At 41.4% G+C, this 22,082-nt stretch overlaps 2 protein-coding genes across 8 annotated transcripts in view; one reads left to right on the forward strand and one right to left on the reverse strand.

The window, feature by feature from the left end:
• Window positions 1-8,712, forward strand: part of akt3a (v-akt murine thymoma viral oncogene homolog 3a) — a 69,273-nt gene extending 60,561 nt beyond the window's left edge. For all 6 annotated transcript variants that reach the window (XM_028604221.1, XM_028604222.1, XM_028604220.1 and 3 more), the window contains 3 exons: window positions 822-909; window positions 3,991-4,093; window positions 4,772-8,712. In XM_028604221.1, the coding sequence (XP_028460022.1) occupies window positions 822-909; window positions 3,991-4,093; window positions 4,772-4,857 (277 nt within the window). In that variant the 3' untranslated portion in view covers window positions 4,858-8,712. The remainder of the gene's footprint in view (window positions 1-821; window positions 910-3,990; window positions 4,094-4,771) is intronic.
• Window positions 8,713-9,554: 842 nt separating this feature from the next.
• Window positions 9,555-22,082, reverse strand: part of sdccag8 (SHH signaling and ciliogenesis regulator sdccag8) — a 43,843-nt gene continuing 31,315 nt past the window's right edge. The window contains exons 17-19 of one of the 2 annotated variants that reach the window (XR_003694778.1): window positions 10,732-10,858; window positions 10,307-10,438; window positions 9,555-9,814 (exon numbers count right to left, since the gene is read on the reverse strand). Coding sequence is in view for 1 of the 2 variants with exons in the window: in XM_028604218.1 (XP_028460019.1) it covers window positions 10,412-10,438; window positions 10,732-10,858 (154 nt within the window). In the remaining variant the exon portion in view is untranslated. Of the gene's footprint in view, window positions 10,439-10,731; window positions 10,859-22,082 lie in introns of both variants that reach the window. The other variant, XM_028604218.1, reaches the window with a different exon arrangement.

Below are 22,082 nucleotides of genomic sequence, written 5' to 3' on the forward strand. Positions count from 1 at the left end.
TATTTTTATTTCACCTGGATATTTTCATTTCCTAATTTCATAATGCATGTCAGATGAAATGTAAAGTTAGTGTATTGGCTGAATAACTTGGTTGATTGACTGACTACCTTTGGTATACAGAAAAAGACTAAGGTCTCACCCACCCCTTGCTAATGCGCCAAATGGTTTAGTCCATCTGCACGCTTGAGCGTCTGGTGGAGCGCAAACTTCTGCTGTAGAAATGTCTTTCTCAAAGAAAGTCAAATCATGCTACCAAAAAAGAAAGAAAGACAGTAGAAGGAGAGAAAACTAAATGAGGGGAAACAATTGGTAATTGACTTCTTTTCAAAGAAAGGTGAGCAAAAAAAAATGAAATCCATGGTGCTAAACTGTTTGAATATCTCCGTGACTGTTAGTGGTAAAAACAAACTGAGACAACCCATAGAAAGAGCAGAACATACACTTTCAAATGTTAATTTGGTTATACATGTAATCTGAGGTAAAGGCTAAATAAATAAACTACACTAGCAATGCTGTTTGCATATAACACACCATTGTAATAGCCTAATTTGAAACATGTTTAATTTTAAATTAATAGGCTATAATGTCTATAATTAGCAATATGTTGAGGAACATGGGGGCCCATCAGGACTGCCTATGCATAGGGCCCAGGGTCTGGTGCTACGCCCCTGAAGAAAGTAATAAATATATCCTCATCACTTCTGATGACTTTTATTAGTTTGATAACATTCTGTTTAGCTTGTTGGTTCAAATCATATGTTGCTTCTACTGATCTCAGTTTTATTTCTGTTTTATTTTAACATTCCTCTCCTGTCCTGTAGGCTTGGTGGAGGACCAGATGACGCTAAAGAAATAATGAGACACAGTTTCTTCTCTGGCGTTGACTGGCAGGATGTCTATGATAAAAAGGTATGAAGCAAAATGATGGTAAAACTGTGAGTTTGCCCTCTGTACTGTGCCAGTGTTTCATACTGTCTAATATAGCATAATAAGGAATTGTGGAAAATAACTAACTTGCCTTAAAGATATGTACTTAAGTGATTTAAATCCCTGCCTTTTCAAAAAAATTGTGTATTGTTAATAATTGTGTGATGAATTTTATTGGGAGGGTCAGGGTTAACTCATGTAACACATGTAAGCATATACACATATCACACACACAGACAGACAGGCAGCCGTATAAAGCACAAAGCATAATGGAGATGTGTGACCTTGTATCCTGGAGGTCTATCCTGTGTTTACTCGTATAACACTACCTAGTAAGAACCAGGTCCTGTGTGGCAACACCTATCATAACGTGTTAGACAGGTGCTGAGCTTCCTCCCCTCACCTTTGTCTTTTTCTTCCTCTCTTGAGCTCTCTACCACCTCTCCTGTTTTTCACTTCCTCTTCTCCACTCTCCCTTCTTTTCCTCCTTTCCTTTCCTTTACCCTATCCTCTCTCCTCCCTGCTTTCCTTTCCTTTTGGTAAAACAACACAAACGTTTCAAGTATAAATGCAGAGAGACAACACATATGACATTTTTGAAATATTGAGATGATGCAAGGCTACCTTGATGCTGCTGAAGTGTGGGAGCTGACTCAAAGCTTTCCATTTACAAAGGAGACCCGGAAACTGAGAGAACTAATATTTTAAGTGTTGGTGACTCCATCAACAGATTTCTAAAGCTTCCTGGTGCATTTACATTCTGTCTCTCAGAATGTAAACAATGATAAACTGCCAATTTTATGTGTTTTAAGCCACCAACCACCTAAACTTGGTTCTGGTTTTACAGACCTTTTATCAGTCACAACGTTACAATATGAGTTCTTATTCTCTGTGATTTTAATATCACACATCCATATCCTCTTCCTGCTTGTTTACTTCAGATTTTTTCAAACTTTTATATTCTTTTAATTTGACCCAGTATGTAAAGCAGTCCAGCCATGACAAAGGGCACACTCTTGACCTTGCACTCTCCCATGGTTTATGTGTGGATGATGTGAACTTGGTTTATTTTGCCATGTCTGACCACAACGCAGTGTGCTTCCAGGTTTCACTCCTCTCTCCTGACCCAAACCCCCAATACTGATTCGCCCATGCCCCCTGAATTCATTATCTTTTTCTTGCTTTTGCCAAGCTTTTACTGCCTCAAACATATCTTTAATACCAGTAAACAACATTGCCTCACCGTAGAGGAGTGGAGCTTGTAACTCTTGTACAAACACTCTAGACTCTGTAGCTCCAGTCACATACAAAAAGCTGAAAACTTCTTTTCTGCCATGGTTAAATGAAGAATTGAGGAGGAAGCGAAAGTGGAAAAAATAAAAACAGTGTCTGCCTTGCTTCTTTAAAAAATTTAATGTAAACTTACCAGTGTGCAATCAAGGAAGCAAGGGACACCTATTTTTCTGAGCTAATTGCTAAACAGGGTCACAATCCTAGAATCCTTTTTAAAACTATAAATTCTGTAATTGGTGCCCCACCTAGCCAGCCACTAGAATCCAACCCTGAGAGATGCAAAAACAATCGTAATCATTTAAACAATAGAATAGTGGAGATTCGGCAGCACTTTAACACACAGCTCAGCCTTTGACACAGTGGACCATAATGTCTTAATCAGCCGTCTGAAAAAAAACAGGTGGGCATCAGTGATGTAGTGCTGGATTGGATCATCTCCTATCTGTTGAAAACACCTCTTCCTTTTGTGCTCCTCTGTTCTTTGGAGTCCCCCAAGGTTCTATTATGGGTCCCTTTTTTATCAACCATATACATGCTACCCCTGGGGCAAATCATGCTTGGACATGACATTGACTTCCACTGCTACGCAGATGACTCACAGCTTTATGTCCCTTTAAAGTCTGGTACCACTGATGTACCCTGTATGTCCTGCCTCGCGGAAATTAAAAATTGGATGCTACAAAAATTTCCTGCAGCTGAATGATTCCAAATCAGATATAGTCATAATTACCCCCCCCCTGTAGCCCCAGCACTAGCAGCATTCATAATCTCTCCTCTAGTCTGGGTGCCTTTTCTAAGAAACATTCAAACAGAGGCCACCTTGATGTTATTTTTGATTCTGAATTGTCTTTTGATACTCAGGTGACTAAAGTGGAGCAGTCCTGCTATGCCCAATTGAGACTTCTAGCCACGATCAGATCATTGCTTTCATCTGCAGACTTAAAAAAAGCTCATCCATGCTTTTATCTCCTCCACACTCGATTATTGCAACGCACTTTATTTTGCTATCAGCAAGCAAAACATCCAAAGAATGCAGTTGATACAAAGCGCTGCGCTGCCAGGCTTTTAACTCGCACTAAGAGAAGTAACCACATCAAATCCTTTCTGCCCTTCACTGGTTACCTGTGAGTTTTAGAATTGATTTTAAGATTTTACTGCTTGTTTTTAAAGTCTTGAATGGTTTGACTCCCTCCAATATATGTGATCTGCTAATTCCCTATGAGCCTTATCACTGCTTGAGATCCTCTGGCTGGGCCCTACTAATGGTTCCAAGATCTCGACCTGCTGTCCGGGCCCCTCAGCTGTTGAACGCCTTACAATCTCAGGCTGGCAAACTCAGAATCTTCTTTAAATCTCTTTTTAAGACTAACTTTTATCTTATGGCTTTTTTCTTGAACGATGGTATTTTTTGTTACAATTTATATTATTGTTGTATCTTAAGTTCTGGATCTTATTTACCTCTATCTTTTATTGTAAAGCTCCTTGTAAAAAGGTGCTATATAAATAAAGCTATTATTATATTATTATTATGCGGACAGTCAGTGCAGAAATCGACAGGAAATGTGGAGAGAAAGAGAGGGGTATATCAAACTGAATGTTGCAGTTATTGTGGTATGCTCCTTAAACATGTGTCCACTGGGGCGCTCCAATTGCAGGAATTTTTTTGACATCCCGAGTTTGGTGTCCTTTAAGCAGCTTCTCCGTAGTTTAGAAGAGTTCTTATACAATCAAATATTTCCTCTTTGTGTCCTCCTCACGTCTTTGCCCCAGATGGTCCCTCCCTTCAAGCCTCAGGTGACGTCGGAGACAGACACCAGATACTTTGACGAGGAGTTCACAGCCCAGACCATCACAATTACTCCACCAGAGAAATGTGAGTCTGTTCTGTCTGTCTGTCTCTCTCTCTCTCTCTCTTTCTAACACATATACGTACAAACGTATGCCCACATTAAAACTTAACGAACTATCACTTTCATTATTTACCTAGCTGAAGATATTATGAAGATATGTTCTGATTACAAATTGGAATAAATTGTTAAGCTCCACAATCAATTGTATTAGCACCTGATAGTGATCAAATTAATTTTCTTTTTACTCACTTTGATACAATTTATCAATGTTCACGCTATTTGTTCAGGTGAGAAATTTCAACTTGAATTAACTGGGGTAACACACACTCAAAATATGCCATTGTCTGTTTATTCAAGTGTTTCTGCAATAGTCCTCGGGCCACATGCAGCTCTTCACAGGCTTTTGAAATAAAGATGCCGGTTTCAAAATGTTCAGCACTGAATTATGGATGAGTGGAACTGATGTGTTTCTTTGTGCTAATATGAGGTTCCACTTGTTTTGTAGGTCGCACATTGGTTAGTTAGCAAGAGATTTGCACATCTACAGTACAACAATGTAGCACACAGTGCAATGTTTTGTAATGTTTGAATGTTTAGAAATGTTATACATTTCCTATTTGATTATATGTATTTGTATTAACTGAAAATGTACTTTAAATTGTAATGAATCATTAAATACCTCTGAATCCACGTTTCTTTAGTTGACGAGGACGGGATGGACTGTCTGGACAACGAGAGAAGACCGCACTTCCCACAGTTCTCCTACTCTGCCAGTGGGCGGGAATGAACTGTCCAACACGGTGACATCATTACAGCTGGTCTCTGAGGTCATCAGTGTGGGACAAAAGACCCACAGCTTTGGACTGACCCAGAAAGACTTTTTGCCCTTCTCCTCCTCCTCCTCTCTTTTTCACCTCTGCAGTCTGCTTCTCTATTTTATTTTTATTTTTGTGAATTCCGTTTTAGAGAGAACTTCCAGTCAAAATTACTTTCTAATCCTGCACTGCAACCCTAGGTGATCCGAACTGTGATGTGATCAGTTACTATGTAATGTCCCTTTAATGACAGGAGCATCACCGGTGCCCTGCTGTGCTTTGACATGTGTCGGTCCTGCCAAACTCTAAAAGAACAAATACTTTTTAAGGAGACATATTTATGGCTTCTTATCTATAAGATGAAGATATAGCATTTTAAGTCATTCAAACCTAAACTGCCATTACCGGTTCGATCTCAGGCTTTTGCAAACACAGATACTCTCAGACTCTGAGTCACTCGGGTCTGATTTCAAATGCTCACCTAAATAATTCTGGGATTGACTGAGGCTGCCTGGCATTGAGGGAGCAGTTGTCATCAGCGAGCAGAATCCTACAGCTTATGTTGTCGAGCAGGATTTGACTCAGGTTTGGCTCAGTGCAAGTCATTATTGTTGTTGCTGCTATTTCAACTACTACCACAACTACTACAGGTTCTACTCCTCTTACTACTACTATACTGCTACTACTAAAACCCGGTGCTACACTACTAGCTTAATGCTGCAGATCATTTAACAGGCGCCAGCAAAGCATCAATCACCTGCATTACCATCTATGCTTATACAGCGGCAGAACAGGTGTTGCTAGTACTTCTAATGTAAAGCTATTGCACATCAACTCTGTAGATTAAGACGATGAAAGGATGTGTGTGTGTGTGTGTGTGTGTGTGTGTGGGGGGGTACTCTTATGGGTTTGTGTTTAAGAACGCACTTCAAAGCACAGCAGTTCAGAAGGATGAAGCTCCCAAACCATGAGCTTTACTACGTTACCCACAATGCAGTGCAAGGTGGTTTATATATCCATCACTGTGGAGGTGAAAATGAGAGGAAAACAGTTGGTTTGAATGTTTCCCCACTTTTTTTAATTTATTTATATACTCTCTAAGTTTAATTATCCTCCCCAAAAGGGAAAACAAAAGCGAAACTGTACTTTGTGTCGATGCTGAAGCTTTACCGTGACGTGTTGTCGTCACGGCTTTGGGAACCACACGGCTGTACCTCTCTGTCTTTGTGCAGGAAAGAGAAACTGCAGCAGGAGCAAGTTCCCCACAGAGTGAAAAGAGAAGTCCAAGATGGCAGGTTGGGCATTGTTGGTGAGGAGGGAGAGAGAGTATAGGTGAAAAGTTCCAAGAATGATGAAATATTTATAATGTGATCATTTATGATGTAATGATGAGTGAGGTAACAGCTGATTTCCTGTTTCCAGGGAGATTCTTATGAAGGATTGTTTTTTAAAAGACCTTATGGTCTGTGAGGAGGTACGCATCAACAGTTATGGGTTTACACCAATCATAGCAATGACTATATATATATATATATATGTTCTATTTATTGTTCTACGCATCGGTTTTATATTTAACTTTTCTATTGTTATTACATGATTCTAGGGGGAAAAAAATATTTCTTAGGGCTGAGAGAAAAAAAAATGGCACCTCAAGAAAACAAAAATGGCTGAAGAATGTAGGAGGGAAAGCAGATAGCCTTCCTGCTCCATTGTTTATTTTAATGTTTTTTTGTGTTGTTTTGTGACCAAAATGTGACAGCTGAAAGGTGACAGGACACATTAAAGACAGATAGTTTACTTTTGAGCTTGAAGAAGGTAAGAAACAAACCTTTTCTTCTTCTACTTTATCCTTCAGGTGTTTACTATGAGGGCTCATCTGACATAGTTATTGACAAAAATGCTTCCCATATTTAATCTGACCACAGGTGTGTGTTGGTGAAGGCTGAGAGACAGAACAGTCAGAGAGAAAGAAAAAGTGAAAGTTGAGCAGAAAGAAAACAAGTGCAGCAAAGAAGTCTGAATGTAAAGCGGTAAGGATGAAAAAGATTCAATGCTGAACTGTAAGTGCTACTTTTTACGTGTTGAGACAGCGTAGAGGAGGAGGAGGAATGATAGCGTTTGGATATGAAATGTGAGTTTGTAAGGTCAGTCAGTTCTTTGGAGATGAGAAAGAGCAATATCCTACCTTTTATTTTAAGATTGTACCTGTCATTAATGTGCGCTGTCACTTCTCGGGTCTGGACTTTGTTTGCTTGTGTCGTCATGTCTTCCAGTCTGACCAACAAGATTTAAAATCCCCTCAATTTCTCTGTCTTCAAACGCCAGTAAGCCTTATGGTTTAGCTCAGAATAACGTTGACATCCTGCACTTCAGAGTCAAAAAAAATCACCACATGTGAGGAAATATATTTTTTAAAATTTGAAATGTCAACTGCATCTTTAAAAAAAAACAAAAAAAAAACATGGTATTATGTGGAAGACGTCACCTTCAACATCTGGATGACACATATTTATAGAGAGCACCAGGGGATGTGCTCTCATACGGCATAGGAAATTGTATTCCAATATTTATTTGAATATTTTTATTATCATTGAGGATAACTTGAATTTCTTTTCTATTTAATTTATTTGATGTCATTTTGTTTTGGAAATTAGCAGTAAGGAGGTGTAGTCGTGTTTCACTCTGCAGTTTAAGTCTTCAGAGATTTTGTTCTAAAAAATAAATGCCTCCTTTTTTTTCTTTAAAGATATCTCTTACACGACACATTACCTGTTTTTCCGCTGCTCTTAAAAGTCCATATGCTTTACTCTTGCACATCCATTAAATTGCTATTAGCTGGCAAAGGCGCTTGATGGCAGAAAGTAGAAAAGGATGGCGCTGGCCTGCATGCTGTAGTCCTCTGTCCGCACTACCAGTCCTGAGTCAAAGTGGCCCTCTGAACTCTTATGAAAAATACTTCCCTGTGATCGATTGAGCCTGTCTGGCACAGCTGAAGCAGCCGAATAGTTCAAAATGAGTACAATTTCCACCCAGCTGGCACCCTCCACAGGCTCAGGCAAACACTCCCAAGTATTTGGAAGGATTTCAGCTTTGATTTGACCCAGGTCTGCGAGCGACTGAGGAGTTCTAGCTGTATGTGCACGCTTACCGCCAAATTCATTAGAAACCAGAGTTCATAAAATACAGCTTTGTAGCTTTGGCCACAGCACTTTCACATCCATCACTTCTAATATGATTTAGAGGAATCTGATCCAGCCCTGCTTTAAAGGAAGTCGTTTTTTTTTTTATAGCTTTTTTGCTTTTAAGAAACTTAGGATTTTTAAAGCACATCTCCCCTCCACATACATCCGATAGCTTTGATGTTGCTTTTGATGTCTAGAGATGGCAAGACCTTGGTCATTGTGTCCCACATACCAGAAACGAGTCAGTGCTGCCACTGCAGAATTACGCTCAGCGGAAATGTTCAGTAAGTTGGTCAGTCTTCATGAACTAAAAATGTTTGGAAAAATCCACTGATGTCACTAACTCCTTATCCTCTTTTCAAAAGTTTTCCCTCCGTAGAGCCTTTAACTCTCCTCGTTTAATGCTCTACATATATCCACGTTCATTTACTGGCAGCAGAATCATGCTGCCAGTAAATCATGCCAGATGCTGATTCTAATTATATAAGAACACCTTTTCATCCAACTACTCTAAGTGGAGAAGGTGGAGATTAGATTTCCTCTTCATCAATGTGTGTTTTCCCCTAAACACTATGAATCCAGACTGATCTCATGAAGTGGCGTAGGTATGACACGCCAATTCGTATGCCATTATTGACTCGTTATCAAGACGCATACTCGCTTTTTAGCGTGTTAATCAACGCCGTTTGGCCTCCATTGACTTACATTACCTCGCGATTGCGTGTGAATTTACGCCGTAGCGAGTAGTATGAAAGGGCAAAAATCTGCGTAGGGAGGTTGGTAAACTCAACCGTTGCTTTCTTCTTTTCCTAAACCCAACCCGTCCGCTGTATACGGCGCTTAAAATGCGTACAGATAACACGTCACTTGGCTTTAGAAAGTGGCGTGTATTTAACGTCCGCTGTATACAGCATAGACATACACGCGGATAGCTCAAAATGCGTACAGAAAACACGCCACTTGGCTTAAGAGAGTGGGCGTGTATGTTTACGCGAAGTCATGATGTCGGTTGTGGGCACGTCAGTAACTTCTTAAACTGGATGCTTAAATCCTCCTCCTGCTGCTGTGAATCGACAGTATGTGAGGTATCTGACGCTGCACTGACAGTTTTCACTCTTAAAGCTGCTGCTGTTTGTACTGTACATCTATCACACAACAGATCTGACTCCAATAGTATTTTAATAAGTAAAATCCTTTCAAAGACCTCAGCTGCTCTGTATTGATCTCGTCCGTTGTTAATGAACCGACGGCGTCAGCCAAAAATCACAAACTGCACTCAGCCCGGCCTTTAATGCAGATAATCAGTAAACGGCTCCAGTGTTTGGAAGGATTTCTTAAAGTATTTGACCTCGTGTCTGCGACAGAATTCCTCCCCTCTCTTCTTTCTTCAGTACTAGTCTACTATCATCATGATTATTAACATGAACAAGCATGAGATGCTTTTATTTATAAACGGCAAACAAAAAAAATGGGCAAACGTACAAATATTTCAAAGTGTAATTGAGTTTTTAATTTCGTGTCCATGTCCATCTACTGTAGCTTTACAGCTGTGTGAGACATCTGTGGACAGCTGCCAGCTGTTCTCAGAGTGGGCCATGTTTCCCTGAAGCACTGTAATACTGAAGTCAGCTCTGCTCTCCGACATGTCAGCGGAGCAGAGGTGATGTTGATTCTGGGACAGTGTCAGGAAACGCAGCAGATCGATCAAACAGCTTTTTTCTGTCCCTCAAGCTGTCAGGATGCAGTGCTGCTGGCCGGTAAGGCCGCGAGGATGTGAAAACAACATATTACCATCAACATGAAGCTGTTTTTTACACTGTACATCCTTAGTATTTTTACACATAAAATGTATATGATAGGGATGCACATTATTTTCCTTCTTACGGACAGCTTCAATAAAGAACTATGTCAATCTGCTGCAGTGGTGTCGACTTATTTGATTTGTCGCTGGAAATACTATTCATCTTCTGAACTTTCACTTCAGTTAAAATGTTAAAAATGAAGAGAAAAAAAAGATCATAAAGCTCAGCGATTTTGTTTAAATTTTTTGTAAAAAAAATAAATAAGGTTTTTTTTTAAAAAAAAACATCCTAGTACCTCAAACTGTTTTACATATCACAGTAACTGTATTGCAAAATACAAAATGGAAACCTGATTTTCGGTTCTGATAAAACATTTGTGAACATTAAGTGTATACGGTGTACCTTAATACAAAAAGGACGAGAAAGGAGGAACACACCTGCCTTCCTGGGCAAAAAAACAGCAACTTAAATAACAGTTTGATATGTTCTTGTCGACAGGAAATTTCTGACTTCAGCTTCAGATCCAAACAGGAAGGACGGACTCATGTGGACAGAGTATTGACTCGTCTCTAGAAAGACAGACAGACAGACAGACAGACAGACAGACAGACAGACACACACACACCATTCAATGAAACGCACAATCTCTCTGATAAAGAACAGAATATAGACAGCAGGTTTTTCAGAACTAGACAGAAGCATTAGTCATGACCGGACAAACGTCTTCTTACTGATTTTATTTTAGTAAACTGACAACTAGAACGTGCACCTGGAGAGAAAAGGCACCATCACATTCATTCACATCATTTAGAAACAAAACTGAGAGTCACACACTGCTCTGTGTGTGTGTGTGTGTGTGTACCTCTATGTGTAGGCTCTGCATCTCCTCGGTGAGTGTGTTTCTCTCCTGCATCAGCTGGTTCTGTTTGGCAAGCAGCTCACACACCTGCTGGGCGCTGCTCTGACAGTGACGGTCCAACTGTTGCAGCCTGCAACACACACACACACACACACACACACACTATTGACTGAAACTGTGTAAGAGCAACATACCCTCCTGGCTGATAAAAAAAACAAATCGTGTAAATATTGAAAGAGAGCTGGATCCACAAAAAGCTTTTTAAATATCCCTGGACTCTGTGTTGATCATGTAATCAACACTGTTGACCTGAATGGGACAGTGGTGAACATTACACAATTAGAGTGCAGACAAGGAGGTGATTCAGGATCTGAAAAATAGAAAAAAAAGTCAGGTGATATTCAGTTTACACTAAGTATGAAAAAGAAAAAGGATCAAATCATCACATTTGAGAAGCTCAAACCAGCTAATGTGTTTGGCGTACATTGGAAATCAAGCGCCCCACCCACTGCAGCACAATGGCTTAAGGGTGTAATGCTGTTTTTACATGTGGAGAAGATTAAACTCAAACAAGTAACCTTTCTCTCCTTTGTCACTGGCCTCAGATGTTTGGTTGGATTTTTGGAAATATTACTGATTGCCCCACAACCACCAACACAATCATAGGGGGTAGTTCCACTATAATACTATACATAGAATAAATACTACATAAACTGAAATTAGTAACTTTTTTACAGGATGTAGAACTTTTTGTTTGTCACTAGGACGGTGGTGCCACTTTCATGTTTCAACTGACTGACACCAAACTCAAAATTCTAGCGATTTTAGTTTGCATCAGCAGTGGTGTTGGAAGAAGTACCCAGTGTGTCTGGACACTGGATCAAATGGCTCAATATGACATGATATCACCATGATGTCCCCTGTAGTCTATCTCTAGCAGGTTAACATTCTGGTGGGAAAGTTGTGTTGTGTGTGCAGTCATGAAGCAAAGTGTTGATCACTACTGGGATGTCCCAATTAGTGTGTCCCCTTTGACACAGCCGCTCCTGTAGACAATGAACTCTTTCACGGCACACTGGGAGTAGACTGTGTGTGTGTGTGTGTGTGTGTGTGTGTGTGTGTGTGTGTGTGTGTGTGTGTGTGTGTGTGTGTGTTGGGAGGTGGTGTTTTCCAGCTGGGGTTTAGGGGTAAGGGTGTATGAATAGTGAGTGTGTTGACTGTGTTTGGGGGTGGAGGTGGAATGTCTGGTTAAGATATTTCCCACCAGCAGCCCATTATTTAATCCATCCATCCATCCATCCATTCAGTCGGTCACCCTTCCTCCAGCGCAGTGGTAAACTCATTCAAACTCACACACACACACACACACACACACACACACACACACACACACACACACACACAAAACTAGATAAAGTAGCTCAACCTCACCGGCTATAACAGTAAAATTCTGTTTACACATTGTTGCATTAGTATTAACAACCTAACAATGTCACATAAGATTATAGAGTACATCATTTACAGCTGGCGTTTCTCGAGTATGACTACTTTTACATTTAAGAACTTAAAGCACATTCTGATAATACTTCTGTACTTTTACTTCAGTAGGATATTAAATGCAGGACTTGCAGTGGAGTATTTTTGCATTGTGGCAATAGAACTTTTACTTGAGTAAAGGATCTGAATAATAGAAGTCTGAGGAGTCAATAATAGAAGACTGAGGAGTAGTGAGATGATAACTAAAGTCTTTATTTTGATGAACTACAGAAGAGTTTGACCTCTTTAGGACTCAAAGAACCAACCAAACCAAACATCGCTCAGTTTGTATGCAGTCTGTGGGGAAGAATTGCACGTCAGAGTTCTTTAGATATAAAATACCACAAGCCAAAAAACTTTGAAAACCACTGCACTCATGTGTCTTAACATGAGAGTACTCACCTTTAACTGTATCAGTCACTGTTAAAACAGGTTAAGAAGATGACAAGTAAGGCAGGAATGATGCGTGTAATAAAGAAGAGAAGAGGAGGATGAAGAGAGTTGTGTCTCGGGGCAGAGACAGACAGAGAGAGGTAGCTGGGGGGGTGGGGGGAGACAGATGCCCCTGCCCTGCTGGTCATGTTGGCAGTGGCAGGGCTGCCTGTGTGTGACAGACGGGGGAGGCGAACATCCCAACTCTCCTCCACAATCTGCTCGCTGCTCTCCCCCCACGTTGTCCTCACTTTGCCCTGCTCGGTCTCCTTTTCCACCACAGGGTTTAATCCTGCTCCTGCCTGTCCCTCTTTGTGAGGAACTCCCCTCCATCGTCTATCAACTTTTTCAGCCTCCTTTTACATCACCATCAGTCCTCAGCAGCTAACCTGCCCTTCTTTTTTTCCCCTTTCCTTCTCCTCCATCCCAACCAAAGGCCTGCTGAGCGCTTAATCTCAGACCTGGAGGCTCTGTCCAGTCCTGGAGGCTGAGGGCAATGACTCCCCTCCCTGCCTGGTGTTCCTACAGCCGGCTGCCAAGCTGTCCTGACCAGCCACCCCCTCTCTCTCCCTCCTCCCACTCTCCCTCCTACGCCGTCACGCAGCACGACACAGCAGGGCATCGCCACGTCACACAGTAACACACACAGAGCCCCGCTGTGGTGTGGCAAGGCACAAGATACAGACAGAACCGATGTGCCACACACAAAGTGCAGCAGATATCAGCCAGCCACACACACACACAGACACAGACACACACACACACACACAGCAGAAGACCTAAAGGTCAGAAACAGAGCCTGTTGTTCTGAAGCTGTAAATGTTTGATGAGGAAAGCGTTGAGAACGTGTTGACTGAAGGCCTTTAGCTCCACGCAACCAAACTAATCTGAGTCATGCTGAGAAAATGCCAATCCTTATCCAATCACAACCTCTGATCTTGGTACATGTAGATACAGCCGTCTCTTTTAGAGATGTTGTGCTAATAAGTGGCCAGTTTTGAAATCCACTCCAGGTTTGTAAAGCAGGTGACGCGTCAACAATCAATCGCCATCCATTGCCTCCACACGGCTCTTACAGGCCGTTCCCCAATACGTGAAATACCTCCGTTTTGCATGCGCCGACCGCCCGGCTATCAAAACAAAGAACAGAGAAGCTTGGATTACAGTACAACACACAGAGGGAGTATGACTTCATTCTCTGCTCAGGATGCCATTACTCCATTTTATCTTGACATAGCAAATATGCATTTGCCGCTATATTAATGTTCTGAATGTCGAGTATAGCCCCTTTAATGAGCCTTTAATTACCTACATTTCAAGTAAAATTAAGTATGTAATGTGTAAGAAATGCGTTTAATTCAAAGGGGCGCTATGCAGTTTTGGCAATTTCTTTTTCGCTTTTTGCTCGCAGCTTTCTCTATAGCGCTCCCTTTCTCTATTTGACAACACTGTGTAAAAACTTGCTTGTTTCCTCTTTCTTTGTTCCTCCAACAATGCTTTCCTAGCTTTTTGCTTCTTTTTTGCAGGCTCAGCCATGACGATAGTGTGAAAAACTCTGCCTGGTAAACATCCACATGCCCAAGTTTTAATGCAGGCCTCCTGTTAACACTCTCCTAGTCCAGGTCTGAGAGAAAACTAGTCCTCACGTCTAGGTGTTTTTATTGGCAATACTGGTTTTCCATTTTAAGAGAGAAACTGATCACTAGAAATCTAAACGCATCCTAGCGGCAGCAAATGTAGTTTGCAGCCAGGTGGGTCTAGGCACTCTCCATTGACTTGCGAGCTGGAAAAACCTAACTCTGGTCAGGCCAATCACATCGTGTATAGAGTCGGTGGGCGGGCTTACGGCTGCTGCTGGGAACAGCGGTCTTCTGGAGGACTTGGAGTTAAAAAAGAACAAAGAACGGCACTGAAATCATTCTTAAAAAAGGAAGATGTGTTCGGAGTTTTGCCGACCGGATACGGCAAAAGTTTAAAGTTTAATCTATCAACTAGCTCTGCTACCTTCTTCGTTGCTCTGCCTGGTTGTAGCGCTATCCTATTAAGTGCAGAGGGAATTTGAAAGACAACCGTTTATCCCGCCCCTCTGATTGAGCCCTGCCAATGGTGAGTTCCCAGACCCAACATCTTGATGTGGGTCTGGCTTGTCAGGCTAAGAAACTGAGGCACTATGCAGTAAAATATACAAAATACTATCATTTCCGAGAAATGGCAACAACTGGACAAACACTGCTGCAAAAAGCCAGCAGGCTTTTACACATAGTCTGACAGTAAGGGAGCTGAACATGCAGCCAGTGAATCAGTCGGTCAGGTCGTGAGCTGAGATGTTTGAAGCAGCTGCAGGTTGTAAGCTGAAGGTTTATGTAATGCAGTAAGAAAAGCTTTAACCTTGGCACAAACAGAAACAACCACACACACCGCCAACCTCTGGCCTTCTTATACAACACACACACACACACACACACACACTCTCTCTAATCCACCCCTTGTCTCACCTTGTACACCCTGCCTCAGAGGGGGATGTGTGTATGAATGTGTGTGTGATTAAGGCAGCGCTCCTTCCAGCAGCTAAAGCAGCAAATCCAATAACTAGCCTGTATCGACTGGCACACTCATTAATTAGGGCTTAATACGGCTTAATGCTCAGGCACTGCCCTACACTAACCCACACCCACACACAGCAGGCTGGCTTGCCTCTGCCTAGAACCGGTGAGGAAGGAAGGAATGAAGGAAGGAAGGAAGCTTGGGTGGATTCATGGATGGACTGATGGGCGAGACAGATAAATGTATGTTTAGGTGAAGAGGATCTGCAAGCGGTGAAAAGGGCTGACAGTTTGTGGTGTCGGGTGGAGGTGCGGGACGGAGTGGAGGAGGGACAGAGAAACAAAGCGGCTGAGGGCTCCAGCCATCGCCTCCCTGCCGCCTGCTGCTGGCGGGACAGGTTGTGGTGGGGGGGGTTAGAGAAGGAGAGAGCCTCCCCACTGACCTGGTGAAAGGACACCACCTGCTGGATCACACGTTTTACTGACACACATGCACAACACCAGCACTGAAATAATTCCTCCATTTTCCTCCAAAAAATACCTGAAACAGCTTCCAGAGCAGCCGTGGTAGTAAGCGTGTATTTTGCTCTCCAGCAGACATAATAAAAGCAAGTTTTGCTGAGAGGCAGTTTGCGGTAATTTCCCCAGACAGCCCGATAATCAAACTCTGCTCACAATCTGCATCTCGAACCGCCGCACTCTCTATTGACTGCTGCTACTAAGGAGATTAATTACAACACAGGCACAGTTACCTCTCTGTGGTATACATCAGTCGTAGCCCACAGCTAGTGTCTAAACTCTGTGTGTTTGTGTGTTTGCATATTTATTTACAGGTGGGAGCATATGTCCTAAAGGCACGGTCCAAAGGGAAAGTGCTAACGTCATGCTAGAGAAACAGAGAGACAGTAATAGAAAAAGAAGATCTGGAGGCAGCGTTCAGGTCTGTCGTTCAACAGCCCCAAATGAATGTGTGCAGGGTTTTTTTTAAATTTCTAAACAAATTAGCTAGTGGAGCGTGTCACTTGAAGAAAATATATATATTGGACGGTGCATACATTATCAAAACGACTTGAAAGCAAGCCAAGTAAGCAAGTAAACTAACGTCTCACTGCACATTCTGAGTAGCTCCAGAAATAACCACTCAGCATGGATTTCACTGAGAGACATTATAAGATGAAGTATGGAGATTTCGTCCTCTTTTGCCTAAAAATAAAGAGAAGATCTGAGTGTGACGATGAATGTGGGCTATAATTAAAGAGGAAATTTCAACTGTTCTCCTGTATCTGAACACAGTCACACACACACACACACACACACACACACACACACACACACACACACACACACATATATGTAAAAAATAGGAAAATGAAATAGGACTCTGCTACAACTCTAACCCTATAAGATAATGAAAATATCTACCTCAACACACACTCACACACTCAACATTAACTAACTGAACTTGCATGCACGTTGTGTATGTGCGTGTGTGTGTGTGTGTGTGTGTGTGTGTGTGTGTGTGGCAGGCAGGGGGCCTAGGGGGTGAAGAATGCAGGCAGACGGCCTTGGCTTGCCTGGTTACAACAGCACCGCCAGGGGCATGAAGGCTGCAGCTGCCACACAAAAACACACACACACACACACTCACAAAACCATATTTCGCCCAATCCCAGGCCCACCATCACCACCCTAACACCCTAGTGCTCTAGCTAAATCTTGGCTAGCACACAACTGCACTCAAGAATGTGTGTGCCTGAAGGCCATGCCCCTCTCCCATCCACCAACCTGTCATGCCAGTTGTTGCTCTTGCTAACACGCGCATTTGACATGGGAACACGTTTGGTGACACTGTGTGTTTTGATCAGGATGAGACCCACGCATGTTGCCTCACTGTTGTTTTATTCTCTTTGATGTTCTTGTGCTGTCCATTAATTACTGTTAACAGTGATTTCCAAAAAATGTACTGATTGGCCTCTATACCTTTTTTTTTAACATGTCAGCATCATGCTTGAAAAGGACCCTGAGCCAAGTCTTCCTTCGCAGCTCAAGGAGTTACACTAACAGATAAAACACACAAGATCAGCATCTAAACGTCCGAATACACATGCATATACTTAATGAGTGTCTTGTGCTGAACTCTAAAGACAGCACAGCTTTGTAATAAATTGCACATTTAGTTATAATTTCTACAACGTACAAGATAAAAATCCATTTTTTAAAGATGCGTTTTCATTGAGATTTATTTTTTCTTATGACGTACAGTAGTAACTTAAGAAAGAAAGAAAATCCTCTTAAACATTTAACCGTCATACACGTCAATTGCTTTTAGGATAAAAATCCAGTAAAACAACAATATCATGTGAGCCGATTATGAACCAAATCAGAGCCTTAACTTTAACATGAATGTTTTAACTGGAGAGGTTTGGTTCATATCTAATAAATGAGATAAATCTAATAAATGAGATAAATCTAATAAATGAATTAATGCAAAAATAGACTGGTGCTTAGATGAATGTTGGGTAAACGAAGGGATCATCTGTGTGACAACTTTTTTTCCTTTGTTGTTTTCCAACTCATGGCTGTTCCCCAGCAGTGCCGAACACAGTAATGAGAAGGAAAAGTGGTTTTAGATGTTGTGATGCTTGTGTGCTCATCTGCAAACAGTCACGTTTGAACATTTACCTTTTCTGTAATCGAGGTGTGTGTGAAAGCCAAAACACTTGAACATAGAGATGCCCCCAGCAATCTTGTCTTACAATATACAATTGCAGTTATTACCCATGAGGGAACCTCACAGTGAAGCCCTCGAGTACATTTCTGAATTGTTGTGGCCATAATTGTAACTTAAAGTCTCTCAGGTCGGCTCCCTGAGCTCAGCTTAAAATGAATAAATGACACCTGGCTTTTTCTGCCCCTTAAATGTGAAATAATAACAACTTCTAAACATTTGATCTTTCAATTTAGCGGTCATTTAAAATAACAAACAAAATAACATCCCAAGTCTCACTTCTATTCCTTAGCTTCTCTTAAATGATATTTTGTTTTTTTATTGATGTTATTTCTATTTTATCAATTATATTTTGATTTGTTTGCTGCTAACCTGCCTGTTTGATATTTGGTGCGAAATGCTTTATTGTGAAGCACTTTGTGAGTTTGGTTTTGAAAAGTATTATACAGTATAAATACATCTTACTTAGTTACTACCACTGATTAAAAGTGAGAGAAGGTATTTTAATTTGTTTTGTAAGAAATCATTACTGGAACACATCTTTTTTTTTAATCCTTTTTACAACGTACATCTTTCAAAGATCATACTAGTGTTTGCTAATGTTTTTTGCCATTTACTCAAAATCATGTTCTTTACATTACTGTTGCATTTTCCAATTTGTACTGCAGCATTTAAAAAATTTTAATAGAAAATTTGAATTGAAATTCTACCTGCAGTGATTGCACATTGATTTTAATGGTATCATTTTAAACAATGTTAAGTATTGTTACAAGATTAATTATAAAAAAAAAAAGCTTAGAACCAAAACCCTGGTTCCGGACCCTTACCTCTCCGTTATTTCATATTTGTTTCACAGCACAATATAGAGTACAATATAATATAATGCAAAAAATAATGTGTGCCAATTCTAAGGTGCAAATTCAAAACATTAGGAAACATATTATATTGGCCTGTAAGGCTGTATATTATTATCCTCTCTTTTTTTATTATTTAGTTGATATAATTACTTCTTGGTCACAATTATAACTGCATTCAAACAGAAATCAGAGACTGGCTTTGAACAATAGCGCTACATGTAGATTTTCTGCTGTGTAAATAAAGAATATACACATTAAAAGGTGAGAGGAATAAAGAAATACAAAAGGTGTGAAAGCTCTTAAGTGGTGTACAATGAGGTCAAAGTTGGTCTTAGAGCAGACAAGGCCCAGTGTTAATTTACTTTTTGTTAATGAACGTCAGTGTGGAGAAAGTTGAAGTTCGCATTAAAACGTGCAAAATAAAACATCCTTAGCAATGAGTTCTATTAAACCAGATTTGGAAAGTGTGTAAAAGGGACGTCAGAAAAATATATTCATAGACTTTAAACAGCTGTGGATGAGCACAGAAGCGTTCTCTGCTTTCATTTTGTCACTGTATTAACAGAGGTTTGGGTGCTGCTGCAGGCTGTTATATCATCTATTCAATGTCATAGTGTTTGCTGCTGTGAGGCCTGCTGACTCTTTTTAAGTCGTGCGTTTGAGTGTTTGCTTTCCCGGCATTAAAGTGTTCTGCTGTTGTTACTTTTAACATTTTTCTAAAGAAGGGGCAGGTGTTTCTATACTAGCTTTCTAGCTGTAGTTTTATGAAGTAGTGCTAGCGAGTGTCACTGACTGGGGCTTAAGATGTGACGCTTTGCACAGTTAACGCTCCAGCTTGCAAGCCTCTGGCTACAGCCCGACATCTGAGCTGCAAATCTGTGTGTGTCTGTGTGTGTGTGTGTGTGTGTGTGTGTGTGTGTGTGTGTGTGTGTGCGTGTGTGCGTGTGTGCGTGTGATAGAGCTGTAAAGCCACCGTTTGACAATGCTCTTTCAGCAGGCCGCCCTGCGGTTGCTCCCGGCTACAGAAGCCAGCTGGGCAATGCAGAGATGGAAACGATGAGATGAGAAGAGAAGGAGAGGAAGATGAAGGAGAAGGGAGAGCGACTGATCAGCGCCATCCGGAGGTAAGAACACGAGTGTGATACTAAACTGTTCCCCTCTGTCTTAATACGGTTAAGATTTCCCCACGTTCTCACTCATTACGTAGTTCAAATCTGAAACTTTTATACATTTTAAATATAGCAACTCAATTTTAACTTTTTTGTTTAACATCTTTATTTTTTGATAGAGTGCTCAGAAAATGTACAGTAGCGGCTAAAGAAAAACAGATACCTCTCTAACTGCCTAGATCGTATCGTGCCTGAACCTCTTTTTCTGCCATGTCTGTAACCCACTCAACTTTTCTTCCATGAAAAAAAACACAATTAGGTGAAGGGGCTGCTGTTTTGTGAAAAATGAAAAAGTCCAATTTTAAAACAAAACAGACACAGACAGCAGCAATGATGTTAATATTTACATGAAGGTGAGGCTTAAAGATTGTTAAGATTGTGTAAACTCTGGGCCTTCATTGCATTTATCCCTGTTATCTACACATCTCTTCTTTTATCTTTTATCATCCCTCTCTCTCTCAGATCACAACACACAGTCGCAACTCATCATACACAAAGATTCACACAAACATACCCGTGTGTCTGACACACACACAAACACACACACACACACACACACACACACACACACACACACACACACACACACACACACACACACACACACACACACACACACACACACACACACACACACACACACACACACACGAGACAAATGAAATCTGTCCTGTTTCTTCTGCCCAGCCTCTGCCAACTTAATTTGCAAATGAAAAGTTTTTGCGAGGAGCATCCTTTTGCTTCTGGGGCATGGCAGCACACTGTGTGTTGGGGGTAGGGGGGTGAGGAGACGGTTTGACAGAGGGGGTGTGTGTGTGTGTGTGTGTCTGTGTGTGGCAGGAGCCCAGATGAAGCAGCCCTCGCCCGGGGCTCGCTGTCCGCCTGCGGTAGCAGCAAGCCTGTTCCTTCTTCCCCGGCCCGCCGCGACCATTTGTTCCATTAACCGATCTCCTGGAGCCTCTGTTGCAAACACACACTCACACACACACACACACACACACACACACACACACACACACACACACACACACACACACACACACACACACACACACACACACACACACACACACACACACACACACACACACACACACACACATATCCACAGGCATACATACTTCAACAACTGCTTGCACAGCTCATACCACACATGGCCCTCCATCCTTCGCTCCATCCTTCGCTCCCTCCCTCCCTCCCTCCCTCCCTCCCTCCCTCCTTCGTTCCCACCCTCCCTCCCTCCTCTGCTCTCCTCCAGACGCACGCACCATCTTTCTTCATGGAGGCCATATGGCCCAGTGAAGCCTGTGGATCTACAGGCACATCTGCGTATATGTTGCTGCTCTCCTTAAAGGGCTGTACAGTGAGCTGTGTGCTCACATAAACACAGTCCATGCACACACACCCAGGTCTGACAAACACACTCTTCTGTCACTACAGTATGTGTGGTTAAGCAAACGTTGGTGTTATGTTGGTCTGCTGTGTGTGTCTGTATATGTGACCTCAGTGTGTACATGCATAGTGATAATTGGTGAAACAGCCTGCGAACAGCTGTGGGGTGAGAAAAGGTTGCGTGGTGTTGCAGAAGGGAGGAGGAGTAAGAGGATAGGAGTAAAGTTGGAGAATAAGAGAAGAGGAAAGGAAAGTGAAAAGAGATACAACGAAGAGGGTGAGGTAAGAAGAGAAGTAATATTTTAACCGCCGTATTAACTTTCATAAGCAAATAATTATCATTGTAGTCATCATCGTTTCTTAGTTCTTACTAGATACTACATGCTTCTCTATTCATTGATTGGCACTAAGTGTTTTGCATTTGTAATGTCAAATTACCTAAAGAAATCAAATTTTTATTCAAATCCATTTAAAAAAGATAGATCTCTGTATTTACCTTCAATAAACTGTAAAATAACATCCATCCATCCCCTGGATTTGTTTTCTATTTTCATCTGTAATTTGCTCGGGTGTTGATTATATATATTCTGAGCTGTCTCAGAAATGTACCTGCCCTCACTGAGAAACAGGCGATCATCATTTCAATCAAAGTTAAAAGAGATGTATTATTTCGTTTGTATTTCCTCAGAATTATCAC

The sequence above is a fragment of the Perca flavescens genome, chromosome 17, assembly GCF_004354835.1.
Source record: "Perca flavescens isolate YP-PL-M2 chromosome 17, PFLA_1.0, whole genome shotgun sequence".
NCBI classification, from domain to species: domain Eukaryota; kingdom Metazoa; phylum Chordata; class Actinopteri; order Perciformes; family Percidae; genus Perca; species Perca flavescens.